This window comes from Pongo pygmaeus, chromosome 11 (assembly GCF_028885625.2).
Source record: "Pongo pygmaeus isolate AG05252 chromosome 11, NHGRI_mPonPyg2-v2.0_pri, whole genome shotgun sequence".
NCBI classification, from domain to species: domain Eukaryota; kingdom Metazoa; phylum Chordata; class Mammalia; order Primates; family Hominidae; genus Pongo; species Pongo pygmaeus.
The window spans coordinates 114,576,791-114,595,308 of record NC_072384.2 but is presented as its reverse complement, the minus strand read 5'-3'; the positions used below and the strand labels follow the sequence as shown (position 1 = coordinate 114,595,308).

Here is an 18,518-nt window from a genome sequence, read left to right as displayed (position 1 = left end):
TTTTTTCTCCACCTTCAAATACATGCTATTCTTTACAAACAGCACTCAGATGACACATGTAGCATATAACACGTGGAACAGTTTGTTTGCAATGCTCCTAGTCATTACCTGCAAATTCATGTCTATTGTTTCAATTTGCTTTGTAAATAGAATATTTTCTATCTCTTTAACACTGAATCCTAGAATTTAGAACAGTGCCTGGCATATAGTAGGCTTACATTAAATATTTGTCAACCGAATTAACATAATTCTCGCTGTTAGACCAACAGATATACAAGAGAAGGAATGATAACATTTTTGGATAGAAGACATGGTCTGAAATGTATGTCTATTATTCAAAGATGCTTATCATTATTTCAAAATATTTACAGAGTATTGATTTTCATAATAACAATATGCTATTTATTCCTTTCAATTATTTTTTCTATTGGTGATAGAGTGCACGGTAGGAGATGTTACATGAAGCTGACTTTAAACAATTTTTATTTACACTTCTCTTATAGAACAAGTGAGAAAATATACTTCTGAGCTCAATCAGATTTGAGTAAATCATATTTGAATATAGTTTGAAATTCAATTTTAGATAAATATAACTACAAGTTATCACAAGTGCCAACTGTGCAGGCTCCATCTCCAAGAGTAGTGTGCTATTTGTTCTGGGTTGATTTGCACATCTGTTGAACTACAGCTTCCCTTAAAGGATTATCCTACTAAAAAGTATCAGCTTGGAAGACTAAAGATGATTATCTATTCAGTTTTGTATACACAGTCTATTAAAAAGACGAGAAATTCTTGAGCTACTTGACTTTGGGTCATGCAGTATGTGTGCACTGCAAATTTTAACTATTGATTTTCAATCTAATGACTAGTATATGCTATTAGATTTAAATAACACATTCCCCTTAAATGTAATAACTGCTCCTTAGGAAAAAAGTAAAAGGTCTAATTATCTCCTCTTTCTTTGTATAAATTTATTTCTATTGATTAAAGTATGTATGAAGAATGTCATCTTTTCATGTTTCAAAATGACCTATGCTAGCCTATACATGTAATTTTTATTATATCTGCAAACATACCAGCATAGCTAATTATATGCACTGGAGTAGTTTCTTGCCTAGGTGATATTAAGATGTGTATAGTTATACAACTAATTTCTCATACTTGCCACATAGATACAAATCTTTTGAATTTCTTAAATGTGTTGAAAAATAATTTGGCATTAGCACATTGTTTATATACATATACCGTCACTAAATATGATTACACTAATTTAGAATTCATCATTATTTGGGCATGTGCTAGATTTAAATTGTTTTTATATAACTGTGTGCATCGTTATATAGTTGCTTTGTAAGCAATTTCCAAGGAGGTATTTAAGTAGGAAAATATTTCCAAGCACCTTTTGATTGTCTATACCTATAGTGTTCCAATTATATTATTACAATTATACTTTTATGTAACTGTATCAGAGCACTAAACAAAAATTATAAATATACCTATTTTAAAAATACTACCCCAAATTAAGGAATTAACCAATGACACTCCTTTGATTGCACCTGCATAATGCTGCAATTTGTGAAGTTATTTTTCTGCTCTGATTTAATCAGAATGAGTCAGGTTCTTATATAGTCCTGTAAGAAGACTTTGATCCAGTCATTAATTTAATTTATTAAAATGTTGGAATTTATGCATTTTTTTTTGTTCAAAATGCCTGTTGCTACAGAGACCGTGTTGTGAGGTATGCGAGAATAGCAATTTAGTCTTGCTGAGCAATACAGCTGCCATTTATGTTTGGGGCTCAATTTTTAAATAATATTTTTATATCAAATTTTATTTCTGTTTTGGATCAAGGAGAAGTGGAATGTTTTACTTACATTTTGATGTTTTATTTTCAGTTTTAAATAGCATAGAGGAGCATTTAAATTTTATTTTAGAATATTATGTTTGACTCAGGATATCATGTTCTAATTATTCTAAACATAGGAAAAAATGCAACTGTTTAAAACTTAGGCTGTAAACCTAATCGATAAAGTCACCTAATCAAAACCTATATTTTATTCATGATAAAGTTGAGGTCAAGAGAGGTTAAGTGTCCTACTCAATTTCATATTACAAATCACAGATGAACAACAATTTTACTGTTTAGACCCTCCTTTGTTTCTGATTCAAATGTCCTTTTCTGATGGAGACATGAATAATTTCTCGATGTTTCTGAAAATTCAGTCTAGACTCAGAGAAAAGATTTGTGGGTATTGGGGAACCTTAAAACATTATGCTTAAAGTTGTGAAGACAATTACAAAAGGGAGGATTCATAATTTGTGCAACGATGTTATCATCAGATTAAGTATACAATCTTTCAAGCCTGATATCAGAAAGGAACAAGACTTAGTTTCCTGAATAAATTATATTTTGTAGAAGTCAGTAACTTTAATTTATATTAATCTATCATAAATCATGCAATTGAAATGCATTTTAGTTATCATAATTTATGAGTCATCATTAGGATAGTCTAAATATTTAATAACTGATATAGCATGATCACCAACCAATCAGAATGGACATTATACAAATCAGAACAGGTTTATGGTTATAAAACTGCACAACTATGACTATTATCCCTAAATTAATATATTTTTGGTTGTTTTTAGTTAAAGTTTTCAAGGTGTCCCCATTATTATTAATATGTTATTTTCCACACTTGCTGGCAGATAAATAAAATTGCTTCTAGCCTAGGGGATAAGAAGACAAAATCAAAGAGAAAAATAGTTAAATTTACAGATAAAGCATAATACCAGTTTTTTTACTGTACAGTTCCCAATTTACATTACATTAAAATTACATTTTAATGAAATGCAATTCTGGCTTTTACAGAACTGTAAGAACATGTGTATTTGTTAATATACACATGTAATTAAATCTCTTAAAACTTTAAAATGGGAGGAAGGAAACCCAACTCATGTGCTGCGGTAATTGAAAAAGGAAGCATGATTCCTGGAGTATAGCATACCTCATTCCAGGTATTAGTCATGGACTTGTGTATCCAAAGAGCTACATAGTCTGACATCCTTCAGTTTCTCCAGTTCCTTTCTCCAGAATCAATGAGGCCCAAATTCTACGTAAGAACAAAATGGATTTGCATACACAATAGGGTCACTCAACAGGGAATGAAATAATGGGACTGTAAAATAATTCAGAAGGACCACCTGGTCACCTTTTCTCTCTTGTATTTTATCCTCTCCTCTTACAGCTCTGTGTCCAGATGTGGTAGAATGGGCTTGTTCTTCGGAAGAGCATCTTAGTTTGGATCTGCCTTATGCTTTAGAGATAAAACAAGTTGGCCTGCTTTCTTCTTCTTCTTAAATTATTTTTTGTTTGTTTGTTTTTTAGAGACAAGGTCTCATTCACTCACCCAGGTTAGACTACAGGGGCAGGATTATAGTTGACTGCAACCTGGGCTCAGGCATCCTCTTGCTGCAACCTGGGCTCAGGGATCCTCCCACCTCAGCCTCCTGAGTAGCTGGGACTACTGTTGTCCTACCATATCTGCCTATTTTTAAAAAGTTTTGTAGAAATCAAATCTTGCTATGTTGTCCAGGCTAGTCTTAAACTCTCGGCCAAGAGATCCTCTCTCCTCAGCCTCCCAAAGTACTCGGATTACAGGTGTGAGCCACCATGCCTGGCCCAGTCCACTTTCTTCTTTTCCTATTTCAGTTTTTAATATTTATTTTTAAGCAGACCAGGCCTTAAATAAAAGACAAAAAAGTGCTCTGGAGGTGCTGGCTGTCTTTGTCTCTCAGTTTTCTCAACTGTAAAACAGGAGCAAGAATAATAATCTCATTTTGAGTTGTGGTGAGAATTAAATTCAGCCCTGATTCCTTGAATAGGAATTTACACTGCGGTGTAGGGTTGGACTTCTAGCTCCCAGGAGGAAAACAGAGGTAATGAGAATGCCTCTTGCACATAAGACCTATCAGAAACCTGGAAGATAATACTAGGGAGATTCTCTTTTAGTTTTTTCTTCCAGAGGCAACTAACTGAAAACTAATGTCAATAACACGATTCCGTGTCTTAGCTTTGAGTCAACTATCGCCAAGTGGTCATTAGTGGGACTATTTCAATATTCATAGCAAACGAATCATTTCTCCTAACAGATGCCATGTATCAATATAAAGCCAAATACTATTATTAGAATAAGAGTCAGAATAATATAAACTTACAGATTTGAGTCTCTGGATTTAGACTCTGGATTTGAATTTCAACTCCACATTTAATCAGCTAGGTGACAGTGGGCCTGTTAATGTCTTGGTCTCTCAGTTTTCTCAACTATACAACAGGGGCAAGAGTAACAATCTCACTGAGTTGGGGTGAGAATTAAATAGGGCAATACATAAGCCAACACTATGGTTCAAAAGACTTTAGTGTAGGACAAGATCCAGAGGTGTGGGTTAATGTTGCTTCACTATGGAGGCAATATTCTTCTGAGCACTCTAACTCAGCAATTTTATTTTTATGTGAAGAGCAAGATAGTAAATATTTTAGGCTACCCCCAGGCATGGTGTCACCTGTCTGTCTTCCTAGCTTCTCAGGAGGCTGAGGCAGGAAGATTGCTTGCACCCAGGAGTTCCAGACCAGACTGGGCAACATCATAGGACCCCGTCTTTTAAAAAAAAAAAAAAAGTAAATCTTTTAGGCTTTGCAGGCCATATATCTCTGCTGCAAATGCTCAACCTTGCTGTTGTAGTTTGAAAACAGCCTTAGAGAATATATAAATAAATGAGCGAGGTTGTGTTCCAATAAAGCTCCATATATGAAAAGAGGCCAAGCTGGCCCATGGGCAGTAGTTTGCCAACCCCTTTTTCACCTGCTATCTTTTTGAATTGTAAGGTTTTCCCATTCTTGTTGGTGGGAACACAAATTATTTCTAGGCCTGTGTGAGCTCCTGGGATTTTCCTTCTAATGCTTAAGATAGATTTTTTTTCTGGCCTCAGGCTTTCATGTATTCACTCTTAGCCAGCTGAAGACTGGAGCGGACTCTGCAGATCTCCAGTTCTCTGTGTGTGGCTCATAACTCTCCTGTACCCTGCCCTGCAAACTCAAGCTGCCTTGGCCTTCCTGGACTACCCACTGGCTCTTCAACTCTGGGAATTAGCCAAAAGTCCCTTCATCCCTGAGTTGAAACCTAGAAACTTTCTCCAGGCTATATTATGGGGCAGTCATAGGGCTCACCTTGTTTACTTTCTCTCTCTCAGATATTACTGTTTTTTATTGCCAAATATTACATGTCTGAACGCCCTTGTTTCATAGATGTACATACATTTTTGTTTCTTTCAATCGTTTTAGGTTAGGAATAAATCTGGTTGGTCTTTGTTACAACATCTTGTTTGGAAGTGGAAGTCCCTATAGATTTTTATCATTTTAAATAAAAAAAAATCTGAGGCTCAGAAATATTTGAAATTTTGTCAGGATCATTTTGCTAGTAAGTAGTGGAGAGAAAATTCAAAACTTGGGCTTCTAACTTCTAAATAAATGTTCTCTCCATTACACTATACTGCTTCTATCAGAGGGAATTAACTGCAAATTTCCTATTAAATAAAAAATGATGAACTGTAGATTTTTCTAGAAGAAACTGATGAATCAAATATGAACCAAGGGTTTTAGAGTTATCTTGTTAGGTTATGAAAAAATGGGGGGGGGGGTCTGATACTTTTTGCATTTTGAATGGAGTCACATTTTCATCCCATTTTGGGATTTCTATTGTGGTTCTGATTGTGGAGAACATAATGTTGGGAAACTTTGCTCATTTTAATGATCTGATACTGATAAGCTTTCTACTGGAAAGTGCCCATCTGGCTCAAACTTCAGCTTCTGCATTTTCTTAGGACTTAGGATGTGACTTCTTTGCAAATTTACTGGAATTAGTTTTACAAAGGAGAGAAAAATATTGCTAAACTACATAAACGTGGTGAAATGAGAGATGTGGAAAAGTATGTATATAAATTCTCATGGTTCATTTTTATTACTTTCACTACCAATTCCATTTACCATTTTCTGAAATAGCAATAAATTTTTGAATGATAAAACATATGGCATTTTGAGTAGGCCAAGTGAGAGGTATTATTTAGGTAGAGAATGTTCACAAAAACGTGTAGCATTATATTACCAGGAGGCTTTCTGTTTAATGAGAAAGGAGCACTTATCCCTTCACAAATACTTGGGATATAAATATATACTACTATATGTGTGTATCTGTGTTTGTCACAAGCAATGTATTTGATAATAAAACATTATGTGAATAATGCTGTGCCACATACAACTTTTTAAATGTGTGAGAGGCTGATTTTTTACAGCAACAGGAAAAGCTAAACTCTAGGGGGTGATTCCTATATGTTTATATCTTGATTTAAAATATATATGTATATATCACATTACATATAACTTTACCAATTAAGCAATTTTTATTATTACATAAAAGTGAGGTTTTGATCCTTGTTTCTTTTATTATTTGTTTATTAATATTTATGCTTTCCCTAGAAACCTTCTACAGTGGCACCCAGCCTCAGGCATCTTTCTTGTGCACCAATATGTTTAATTTCTCTCACCCCTAAAATGAATGAGTTGACCTCTCAGACCCCTTCAGCGCTAGGATAAAACATGGTAGATGAAGACGCTGAGTTTCTTATTATAGAATATCATTATCCCTTTGAGTCCACATTAGAACACTGCAAGGCAATTGTCTCTTCCATTATTTCCATGAGGAGAAATAGGTAATGTGCCTAAAGTCTAAAAGGTGCTGACATGTGATTAAACCTAAGGTTCGGAAATATATAGTCTATATTCTTTTTCTTCACCTTTGGTTTTCCAACATTTTTGCCAAAGCTACATTTTAAAAATGATACTCTGTGAATAATCTCTGTTTTAAGACAGATAAGGTACTATTTATTAGTACATATATACTTTTATAAATCCACAATAACAATATTTACTTATGAGGTTAATAAATAATGAGAAAATTTTGTTATACATCAAAATTTGAAATTTAAGGTTATAGATGACAGTTTCAGCCTTTTAATGACCTCTACTTTCAATTTATTTCTATACCGTGTTGGATTTGCAGTGATAAGAAATCCCTTATTTATAAAGATCTGTCGTTTCATAAGAAAATAACTCTTTTTAAACAGTACACCTCACAAACTTGAGACGCCCTTAAATTAAACTGATCCAGAGACATTAAATATTATTAGCAACTTTTGTTTGTGTAATGGCCACTTAAAGTATCTAATAACCACTCACATTCCTTATATGAAATATCTCAGACAGGATGCTATTTATAATTCCACATGTGTTACATAACATTATGATGACATTACATGTGTGTTTTCAATAGTCCGAGAGCACAGCAGAGACAGCAGACCATTGCCTGGACTCACATTATATAAGTTGTGACAAATAACACGCTAGGTGTATGTAACTGCACAATTTAGTTCTGTCACAGAGTTTTGACTAGAAAAAATGGTTAGACATAACTAATGTGAGCCCTCAATACATGTTCATTATTGCCAGTAGTGTCAATTATATTCTTGCTTTTTTTGAAAATGATTACATCATATAGGCTTGTATTGGCTTGCCACTGGGAATAAATAAAGGTATATTCAAATGAATGTATATTTTGAGATTACTAAATTAGATTTGATTTTGTTCTCATATTTTCATGATACAATTTTGTTATACTTCCCTTTAAGTCATTTTTTTTCCTGAATAAATGCAATTAGAAGAGACCTATGTGTCCCATCCTTATTTCAATTTTGTTTGGCTCTTAATTTGCACTCTTCTTTACTCTCTTGAGATGAACATAATTTCTAGCACTTAACTTTGTGACTTTCACCTCTTTCTTCATTCTCTCATTAGATTTTATGTTTGTTTTCCCTAGTTTCTTCAACTTTTGATATATTTCAACCTTTTAAATGAACAGTCATTGAGGACTTGTCTTGTACAGAAGCACAGATTTCTCATTATTTAATGAGAAAATCCTTATGACAGTAATTTCTCACACACATGGAACTAAAATTTATTATGGTATGTTCCTTAAAGAAATGGTCAAAGGGATGGGAAGGTCAGGTTGAAATCATATTCCTTCAGACTGATAAAGTATTTTCATTAGAGTCCCTTGTTCATACGTGTTGTCTTTGATATTTCTCACTGTTCTACTGCTGATTCTTATGCTTTTCTTCATATTAGTGTATCACCAAGTATATTTCAGTCATGCAGAGAAAAAAATAGGTTTGATGTGCCAAGGGCCTTAAAATCACACTCATCTGTATGACAGAAGATAGGTACTGAAATTTATTTAAAATCATGTTTATCTAAGTATGCAAATAACTTTTGGGCTGGATGACAAGGATGGCAAAGAGTAAGTGGCAATATATTTAATGACAATAAAATATATGGCTATTATTAATTGTATGGTATTTCAAAGCACCTTTTAACTTCTACTATTAGAAAGTACAGACAAAAGTTTTGAAATTTCAGAGTTCAAAATTCAAAGACATGAATACTTGAATGCTAGCTCAAGATAATAAAAAGGGATTTAAGGATGTGAAATGTTTATGAAAACCAAGTGAAAGCTGTAGAGCTCCTTTAGAGCTATGGTGTCAATGTAGATTTTATGTGTCAAAAACTATAAATTGACCTTTTAATAGGCTTTTGCAATATAAGATGAAATTCCCATAGTTGAGACTTTTATTTTGAAGAGTGTTTTTTTTTTTTTTTAATTCTGGCAGACCATAAATGTCTAAACAAGAATATTACTAAAACATTTTTAAAGAAGCCATTGTTACTAGTGTGGTTCATAGGCCAATCTGTAATGGGAATATAACTTAAAGTTTGTTAAGAAGACAAACTTACCATTTTCTAAATTTCAGATATGTGATAGCAATATTATGAAACCAGTCCCAAGAAACACACAATTATCTTCTGGCTCTAGAATTACTCCTGGCATATTCATACTTTCTGGACTAAAGAATTAACATGGACTCTTAAAAAAAATTTTTCTTCATATTTGTTCTTTACTTCCTTACCTAAAATCAAGTTTTTGCTATCTCCACAACTTTGATTTACCACAAATAATGCTCAAAGATTCAAAATATTCTCAAAACTTAAAATAGTTTAAAACATGAATCACAATAACAAAGAAAACATATATTATTCAATAACGTATATACATTAGTAAACTCTGTCATTAAAGATGCAGATGGAACTGTATTTTTAACCTTATAAATGGACAACTGGAATTATTGTGTGGTTCATAAAATCAGCTGCTACACTATTCCTCATCAACAAGGATAAAATATTTTATCTAATTGATAATACTTATATCATTGTGGAATAAAAACTAAATATAATAACATTATAGAATGCACAGCACATAATTGCAACAATAAGATAAATGTTTATCTCAAATTGATTGTAAACTCTAGACAATATGGGGTAATTCATTAAATTTTTAACATTAAATTATTACACTAAAAATGTTTCAAGTTCATTTTTGCTAAACTTTTGTTCTTCTCTACTCTTAGCTATTTTGCCTTTAGAAAATTGAATTTGCTTACCTTGGATGGTGATTCTGAGGAATGGAGGTTTGAACATTTTGCGTGGCACTGCTAACAAACCTATGCTATCTAGATTAGTACATATTATCACCACTATTATTTCTGACTTTAAATATATAAATATAATTCTTTCATATGACATGCTATATATAACATGATAAAATATATCTTAATGTAATGTAATATAATGTAATATTAAGAACAGACATTTACATAGAAATACATACATTTAAGTAGAAACAAAATAGTTTCGAAACAAATAGTAATGTTATTGGCTTAGTCAGAAACATTAGACAAAAATGATCCTACCTGATGAATCAAAATTCACCTCATTGCCAGGACTTGGACCTATATCGATGGACACAATTGGTAACAGCTTCCGAAAGTCCCATAGCTTTGTAACCCCACAGGCATCACAGGATGCTATCATGTGACCCTTCAAAATATAAGATAAACAAAATGTGTCTATATGTATACATATATATATACACACACTACATATATACAAATACATATAGTAACCTATAGACAAAAGGTAAGTGTTACAATTTTATTACAGCCATAAGAATACATTCCTCTAAATAATTAACAAGAATTTGTTAATAACTTTATTTTGGACATAAAATTATTAAAATGATATTCTTAATATATAAAATCCTACACTAAGTTTTTGGAGTTAATGTTTCAGACAAGCATTTTCATTTTAACTACATTAGAAGATGTAACAAAACCAAACCATGTACACTCATAATTTGCATATATATACATATATCACATCACGCATATGATATATGTGACACATAAAAACTGTGAATGTGGGAAAATTATACCACATGCAGATCTCAGCTTTTATGCTTGCAATTAGTTAGCATTGATAATTTATACCTCAAATAGAGAAAAAACAAAAAGAGGTAGGAAGAAAAATGGACACAATGAGAGAAGAATATCGTCATAGCAGTAGAATGACAGGGACCAGGTGAAGTTGATGGCAATAAAATGGTGCCTATTGTAGTCTGTTAGTCAAAATTCTCAGAAAACATAGTTGGGCTTGCTTTGGTAACATGTAGTGGAACAAGGAAGAAGGTAATTGGATAAAAGGGAAGGAAAACAGAAGGAAGGGTGAATGGATTCAAGTGATATGGCAATGGAAGGTGGAGAGAGATAGTTTTGCAGCATAGTAGCAGCGGCCCAGGCTCATCAGTTCAGAGCCCAGGGTCTGTCTACATGCCTCCTGCTGGTCTCTCAGGAAATGTTTCTTGAGCATCTACTTTGTGACAGAAATTGGAGATATGCTGGTGAATAAGAGGGGTTTCTGCTCCCCAGCAACTCATAGTCTTCACTCATTCTCATCATTCTGGTCATTTAATTTCTTTGTCCACTCACAAATTGAATGAGTATTGGCCACATTAAAATCATCAATTGTGTTTACAAAACATCAATATACTGTTTCCCATTTGATGTACAGTTTCCCTTTCAGCTGCAGTTCAAATTTTTTAATGTCAACTTAAAAACCATCCTCTCATTTTCTCCCTACATTATTTAAAATGTTAATGTTAATACCTTAATTATCATATAATTTTCCTTATCATTCTAAACTAGCTCACATATTTTCTCACTTACTCCTTGATTTCTATTCTTTCTGTAAAAATATTACATCCTGTATTACAGTTCAAATGGACTCACTGTTTTTCTCTAAACACACCAGTAATGCAATGAATGCAATTAGTTTTAAAATTCTATAAGTGTTGTCACTGGCAGAGTAATACAACAGCCTTGTCCCCAATCTAATAAATGAGATGCTTAATCTTTTTTATGACTTAAAAGGAACATGGAGAACTTGGAATGTCCTCAAATATGTAAACATGTATTATAAGAATTGTGAGGAATCAGTGAATTTCATTTCAGAAAAGGAAAGAACAGTTCTCAGTATCAGCAGGGAATATTAATGTTAGAAATTAGAAAGAATTCTTTCCAAATACAAGGGCTTTCAATGATCTGATAGAAGTCACAGAATGGAAATTTTTTCAATTTTAGGAACAGAGTAGGTAAGTTTTTATCGGAATTTAATCTGGATGCACCTCTCACCACAGGCAGGTGGATGGACTTGATGGTCTTTTGTTGTCTGGAGTCTATGAATTAAAGAAAATCTTAAAGTATACTTTATCCCATTGAATGTTAAAATTTGAGGAAGTATACTTACAATAAAAAATAGTTTCATCATTGTTATTGTGTGAAAATGAGTAGGTAAATAGTTTTAATATTTTTACATTTAATACTTGAAACTTTTATTGCTGTCAAATGATCAAGCTCAATAGTTTGATAATATGAAAGTGAGTCAATATTTATGAAATGCTTTTAATGAGCCAGGTACTGTGCTAAATGCTTCATTAATAAACTAGTACATAGCAACTTTAAGCAATTTTGAATAACTAACATCCTTTAGCTAGACTTTTTCCATGGCCTTAGAAACTTAAAAGCCATAACAAAGTATGCATTATGGTAAAATGAATATGATAATTTTTTTTTTTTTTTTGAGATGGAGTCTCGCTCTGTCACCCAAGCTGGAGTGCAATGGCACGATCTTGGCTCACTGCAACGTCTGTCTCCCGGGTTAACGCCATTCTCCTGCCTCAGCCTCCTGAGTAGCTGGGACTACACAGACGCCTGACACCACACCCAGCGAATTTTTTGTGTTTTTAGTAGAGACAGGGTTTCACTGTGTTAGTCAGGATGGTCTCGATCTCCTGACCTCATGATCTGCCCGTCTCGGCCTCCCAAAGTGCTGGGATTACAGGCATGAGCCACTGCACCCAGCCAAATATGGTAATATTTTAAGTAATAGAAATACGTTTGCATTTAGATTTGATAACTGAAAGATACTTGGTAATGGAAGAACAGCTTAACTATATATCCAGTTAGCTAGTGAGGCAGATGTAGTGTCTATTACAGTGTTTGGAGCATAGCAGAGCTCAACCAAATATTTGTTAAGCTGATAGATGAGTAATGCTTCCTCAAAGGTTACCTAAAAGTTTTATTTTGGTCCAAGTCCTTCCAAAGCAGTCTTGTGGTGAATATTAATTCTAATCCTGATGGGTCTGAATCACTTACAAGACAGAAAGAAATGGAAGAGGCAGAGAATCCAGAATCAATACTTAGAATATTCTAATGCCCTGCATCCTTCTTCTTTCTCCCATTTCAGGAAAATTGGAGGGCCATCTGCCAATCTCCTTCCTCGAGACAGAATAAACTAGAATGTTGTTAATCCAAACTGTGTAGTTTGAGTTTTGAGGGGTGTGAAGATGGAGAGATGTGGGAAGGAGATTAGTTGACAACCTAGGGAAAAGTCATTTTATCTACAATTTATGACAGTCAAGCTATAGTTTAAGGCATTTAACGTAAATTAAGAAATATTTCAAAGAAAATGTTTTTAAAGACAGGTGAGATTTCACGACAATCTTTTTTTTTTTTTTTCTTTTTTACAAAAGTAAGAGGTTTATTGGACTTATAGTTCCACATGGCTGGGGAAGCTTCACAATGAGAGTCAAGACTCAAGAGGTTTGGAAATCTCTAAAATGCAATTCTGGTTATCATTGGTAGCAGTACTGATCCTGAGGATGGGAAGGTGCTGAAGGTGGATGTGCAGAAAGCTCTCAAAGAAGTTCAGATTGAGATCTATGATTGTTTTTGTAACACTGCATCTGCAGCATCCAGTATAGTTCTTACTACATGTTAGACATTTGGTCTTTGAATAAACAATTGAATGAATGAATGAATGAATGAATGAATGAATACAAAGGGAATGAAGAGTAATCAACGTTGACTCTATGTGATTTAAAATAATTTGTTTCAAAAATATAGAAATATTAACTGAGCCAAAGCCCAAAAAAATGCTTTGTGGTCATAAGACTCAAATGAATTTAATTATGCCAGTAGAATTTAGCCAAGTGGACAAAGGGTACAGCTGAGATGAAAATGAATAGTCATCACTCCTGATTGCCTCTGTTAACCCTCCCACCACCAAATTAAAGATCCTATAATGAGAAAACCATATAGACATGAAGTTAATAATAAATTAGAGAGTAGAATAACATAAGATCAATCTAGCTTCATCTAGGCTGCTGAGAATTTATAAGAGAAAAATTTAGCAATAGGTATCAAGGATCACAAAAATGTCCAAACTTTTGAAACTTTTAATATTACTTCTGAACTTTATTATAAAGAAAAATGTATTATGAAAAAACTAATGTAGCATTATTTATCAATACAAAATGGAAGCAAGTGAAATTTGCAATAATAATCTAATATGGAAGAAGTAAACCTTGGGCTGTGGTGGATTCAGAAAACTGCTCGAGGCAACTTTTATGCAAACTTGTTATCAACAGCTGCAGACAGACAAGCAGACTGAACTACTATCTATCTGCACAGAGGTTCCAAACGTATTTACATATGGTAAAACAAAGAAAGAAAAGGAGAAAACTGGAATGTTAATGAGGTCATTAATAATTTCAATAAATAATTAAAATACTATTTTATAAGCCAATAGTATTCCTTAATATAAACATATCTTACGGCTTTGTATAATTTTTTAAAACAAATATTTCAAACTTGGGCATTATCCTAACTTTTAGGATTACAGGGCTAGTGCTCAGGTTAAGAAATATTATGTAGTAATATAATTTTTTTATATGAAAGTCCCTATGTCTTTATATTGCATCTCTAAAAGAAATGGGATATTAACCTATTTTGGAAGACTCAGGTCCAATTTGATTGTAGTTTGAACCTTCATCCTGATGAGTCAGCTAAGTAGTTTCTTGGTTCAACTTGCTGGGTTTTATATACATATACGTTATATATATAAATACCTTTTTCTTTTGGAAAGTCAATTTACTAAACAGTAAAAACATTTTAGGCCCAGGACATTGTTTCCTTTCTTCAATGATTCCTCAAGGCTGAACAATAGAATATATATAATATTCTGTTGTCAAAGAGTTATACTGCATACTAGAAAAATTAAATGAATGATTGTACATCAACTATGTATACATGAGAATGTTGTAAACACCAAGTGAAGGAACTTTGCTTTGTTTGTTTAGCATTACATTCTAGTGACCTAGAATAAAATATAGTTCATGTTCAATAGATAATTGTAGAATGAGTACATGAATACCTTAGATAAATAATTATAAAGCCATTAAAATAACAACTATAAAACCAATGTAAAACATGGAAAAATTTATGCCAAACTGTGGTTACATTAAAGTATATAATATACATGTACAATGATTAAATGGGGAGTTACATCATTTATAAAAATTTTTGTGTATTTTTATAATCTTTTAATACTTTAAATGTGAATAACTACAAATAATTAAACTCCTCAAAGATAACAGTTATATATTATTCAAATATCATTGCCAAACATATTACTATTTATTTCATGAGCTTTTAATTCATTTTCTTTTATTTACTTTTAAATCTTATTTTTGAGATAGGGTCTTGTTCTGTTTCCCAGGGTGGACTGCAGTTCAACATTATAATCTCAAACTCCTGGGCTCAGGTGATCCTTCCACGTCAGCCTCCCAAGTAGCTGAAACTACAGGTGTTTGTCAACACCCCCAGCTAATTTTTAAATTTTTTTTATAGACAGGGTCTCGCTACGTTGCTCAGGCTGGTCTCAAACCTGTGGCCTCATGTGATCCTCCCAACTTGGCCTGCCAAAGTGCTGGGATTATAAGCGTGAGCCACTGTGCCCAGTCTCATGAGACTTTAAAATATGTCACTGGTACAAGTACTGATACTGAGAAAGGGAAGGTAATAAATGTGTTTGCATGGAAAGTTCTCAAAAAAGTTTCCATTTAGGTCTGGAGCTCTTTCTTTAACACTGAATCTCTAGCACCCAGCACAGTTCCTGCTACATGTTAGGTATTTGATTTTAAATCACTAATTGAATGAATAAATATAAAGAAAGTAGAGAGTAATCAATGTGGATTTTATGTAATTTAAAAGAATGTTTTCACAAATATAGAAATTTAAATGAGCTAAAACTCAGAAAAAAATGTTTTTGTGATCATAAGACTCAAAATCATACATTTGCATAAATAACGCTTTATAGCTTATCTTATAACACACCCGTAAATAATGTCACAGTTGACTCTCACAACTATATGATGAGTCAAACGTGATTCTACCTCATAATATAAAACTAAATATATTCTAGAAGAATTAAATAATTTATGGAAGGACGCTGGTCAAGATGGTCTTAAAAGATAACTATGAAATGAGACAATTAAAAACTAGTAACAGCTAACACTAATTGGGTAATTACTATGTGTCACTCAGGGTTCCAAGCAAAAAAAAAAACCCAAAACTATGATGGAATAGGTGATCACCTCCATTTTATGAATGAGGAAATTGAGCCACACAAAGCTTAATTAAGTTGCCTACAGCTCACACAGTTAAAAAAGAAATGGCCAGGATTTAAGACCATTTGGCTTTAGAGTCATTAAGCTGTACTATGTCTCAAAGACAGAGTGAGGCTAAAAAACGATTTTTAAAAGTATGAGGCCTTGAAGAGTTTGAGGACAGGATGACAGGCATACTATGCACTAAGTAAAAACAGAACAGGAACACAAAATAGAGAATAGGGATGAAAACATAGGCTCTGGGTTTTGGGTTTGGAAGCAGACTGGTCATTCAGCTTGTGCGGAATAATAAAGAGACTAAGAGAGCTTTGTGTCAGATGGAAGATAAACATCAACTTACTGCTAAAACCATGGCTGGGGTAAGATTTCCTGACAAAATGAAGCTGACAAAAGTTGCCGGCTAATGCTGTTTGAAGCTACAATTTTTGTGAATCTATACATTTAAGGACTCTAGAGTTAACACACAGTCTCACCACCTGGACCTTTACCAAGTAGCACACTCAGTGACAGGATCTGTGGTTTCAAAACCAGAGGGCAGGTTTCATCTATATTAAATGTAAAGCCTATCCTAGGTCACCCTGGAACTAGGGGCCTGGGAGACCTGGGGCAAAGGAGATAGTTACAATACTGAAAGTTATGGAAGGGTAAGCACAAAGAAAGAGGAAAAGAAAGAGGAAAAGAAATAAAGGGAGTTAAAAGAGATGATCAGACCTTTTACTTACTCAAAAGAAGCTACCAAAAATTTTCCATAACATGCAAAGAGATCTAAAGCTAATATAGTCAATAATTGGAAGATAAAAGTGATCTGTATAGATTAAAATTATGAAAGACTGAAAAAGATTTTAAAGTGTGAGTCTCAAAGATTTGAATAAAGAGCTAATATTCATTAAAGAAAAAGAAATGAAACAAACACAATCTAAAATGACTTGAGAAATCCAAGAGAATTAAAATGTTAGTAATTGAAGAAATAGGGCTCTATAGATAGGATGTACTCTATTCTAGACAAAGTTGAAAAGAAAGTTAGTGGATTGGAATACTACAATCTGGAAAATTTAGCTAGATTGTAGACACAGAGATTAAAAGATAAAAGCATGTAAACCATTAAGAGACTTGAGGGTGGGGGTGGAGTTACATATTCCAATATATGTTTTATAAGCATTCCAAAAGAAGATAATGTAAAGACAGTCAGAACAGCAGTATCTGAAGGTGTAATGGCCGAAACTTTTCCAGAATTGAAGAAAAATATAATATCAAGACTAAAATTGCACTCCAAATATTGAGCATAATGCATAAAAATAAAACTGCACCTAAACACAGTGTAATGAAAAATGTGGGATATTATGGACAAAGAGACATTTACCTACAAGTGAAAAATGACAGATTACCTATTTAAAATATTTTAAAGACATTTCAATTAATTTTTTAAGTAGATATTAGAACCAGTGGGATAATGTCCTCATTGTACTGGGGGAAAAAAACCTCAACCTAAAATTCTATGCTTTAGTTAAATATCACTTTGGATTGAATGCATTTTCATTCAATGAATAAAAATGTTTAAATCTAAATATCTTATGGAAAGAAGTATTAATGTTTATATCTCACCATGAAAAAGTAAAATCCTAAGTATAGCATGGGTCAAAACATATAATGGTGAGCACAAATATTTAAAAAATCAGTAATTTTTTTGTTTTTTTTTTGAGACCGAGTCTTATTCTGTCACCTGGGCTGGAGTGCAGTGGCATGCTCTTGGCTCATTGCAACCTCTGCCTCCTGGGTTCAGGTGATTCTCCTGCCTCAGCCTCCTGAGTAGCTGGGATTACAGGCACATGCCACCGTGCCTGGCTAATTTTTGTATGTTTAGTAGAGACGGGGTTTCACCACGTTGGCCAGGATGGTCTCGATCTCCTGGCCTCATGATCCACCTACCTTGGCCTCCCAAAGTGCTGGGATTACAGGCTTGAGCCACCGTGCCCAGCCAAAAATTCAGTAATTTTTAATCAAAGTTGATTTAGTTAAAATCAAAGACAAAATGCTGAATTCAAACCCTAACTCTAGTTCTAACCCTAACCTAATCTAAATCTTATCTTAAGCAAAATTCAGAAAATAAGTTAAAAAGAAGCAAATAAAACAAGATTAAAAGAAAATACAAGTTATTGTTATGGCAATACCAATACAGAAATATACATATCTCTCTCTCTGTCACATCCCCCCACCCCCCAACCCCCCCCCACACACAAATGGGATTTACTTAACAATTAAAAGTAAGAAACAACTAAAATAGTTTAAATAATAAAGAATACAACTATGTGCAATTTACAAGAGAAACATTAAAAACAAGCAGAAACAATAACAAAATTCCCGAAATATTCAAGAGTGAAAATAAAGGGATAAAATCATTAAATGCTAATTCCTAAGAAGCTTGTAGAATAATATCAGTGTCAGAAAAAAATAATTACAGAAAAGAAATTACTAGAGTCTATTACTAAAGAA

General features: G+C 33.1%; 1 protein-coding gene across 4 annotated transcripts in view; it reads right to left on the bottom strand.

Moving 5' to 3' along the window:
* SPAG16 (sperm associated antigen 16) overlaps nucleotides 1–18,518 on the bottom strand; it is a 1,161,609-nt gene that overhangs the window by 253,705 nt on the left and 889,386 nt on the right. For all 4 annotated transcript variants that reach the window (XM_054478489.2, XM_054478490.2, XM_054478491.2 and 1 more), the window contains one exon: nucleotides 9,916–10,042. In XM_054478489.2, the coding sequence (XP_054334464.1) occupies nucleotides 9,916–10,042 (127 nt within the window). The remainder of the gene's footprint in view (nucleotides 1–9,915; nucleotides 10,043–18,518) is intronic.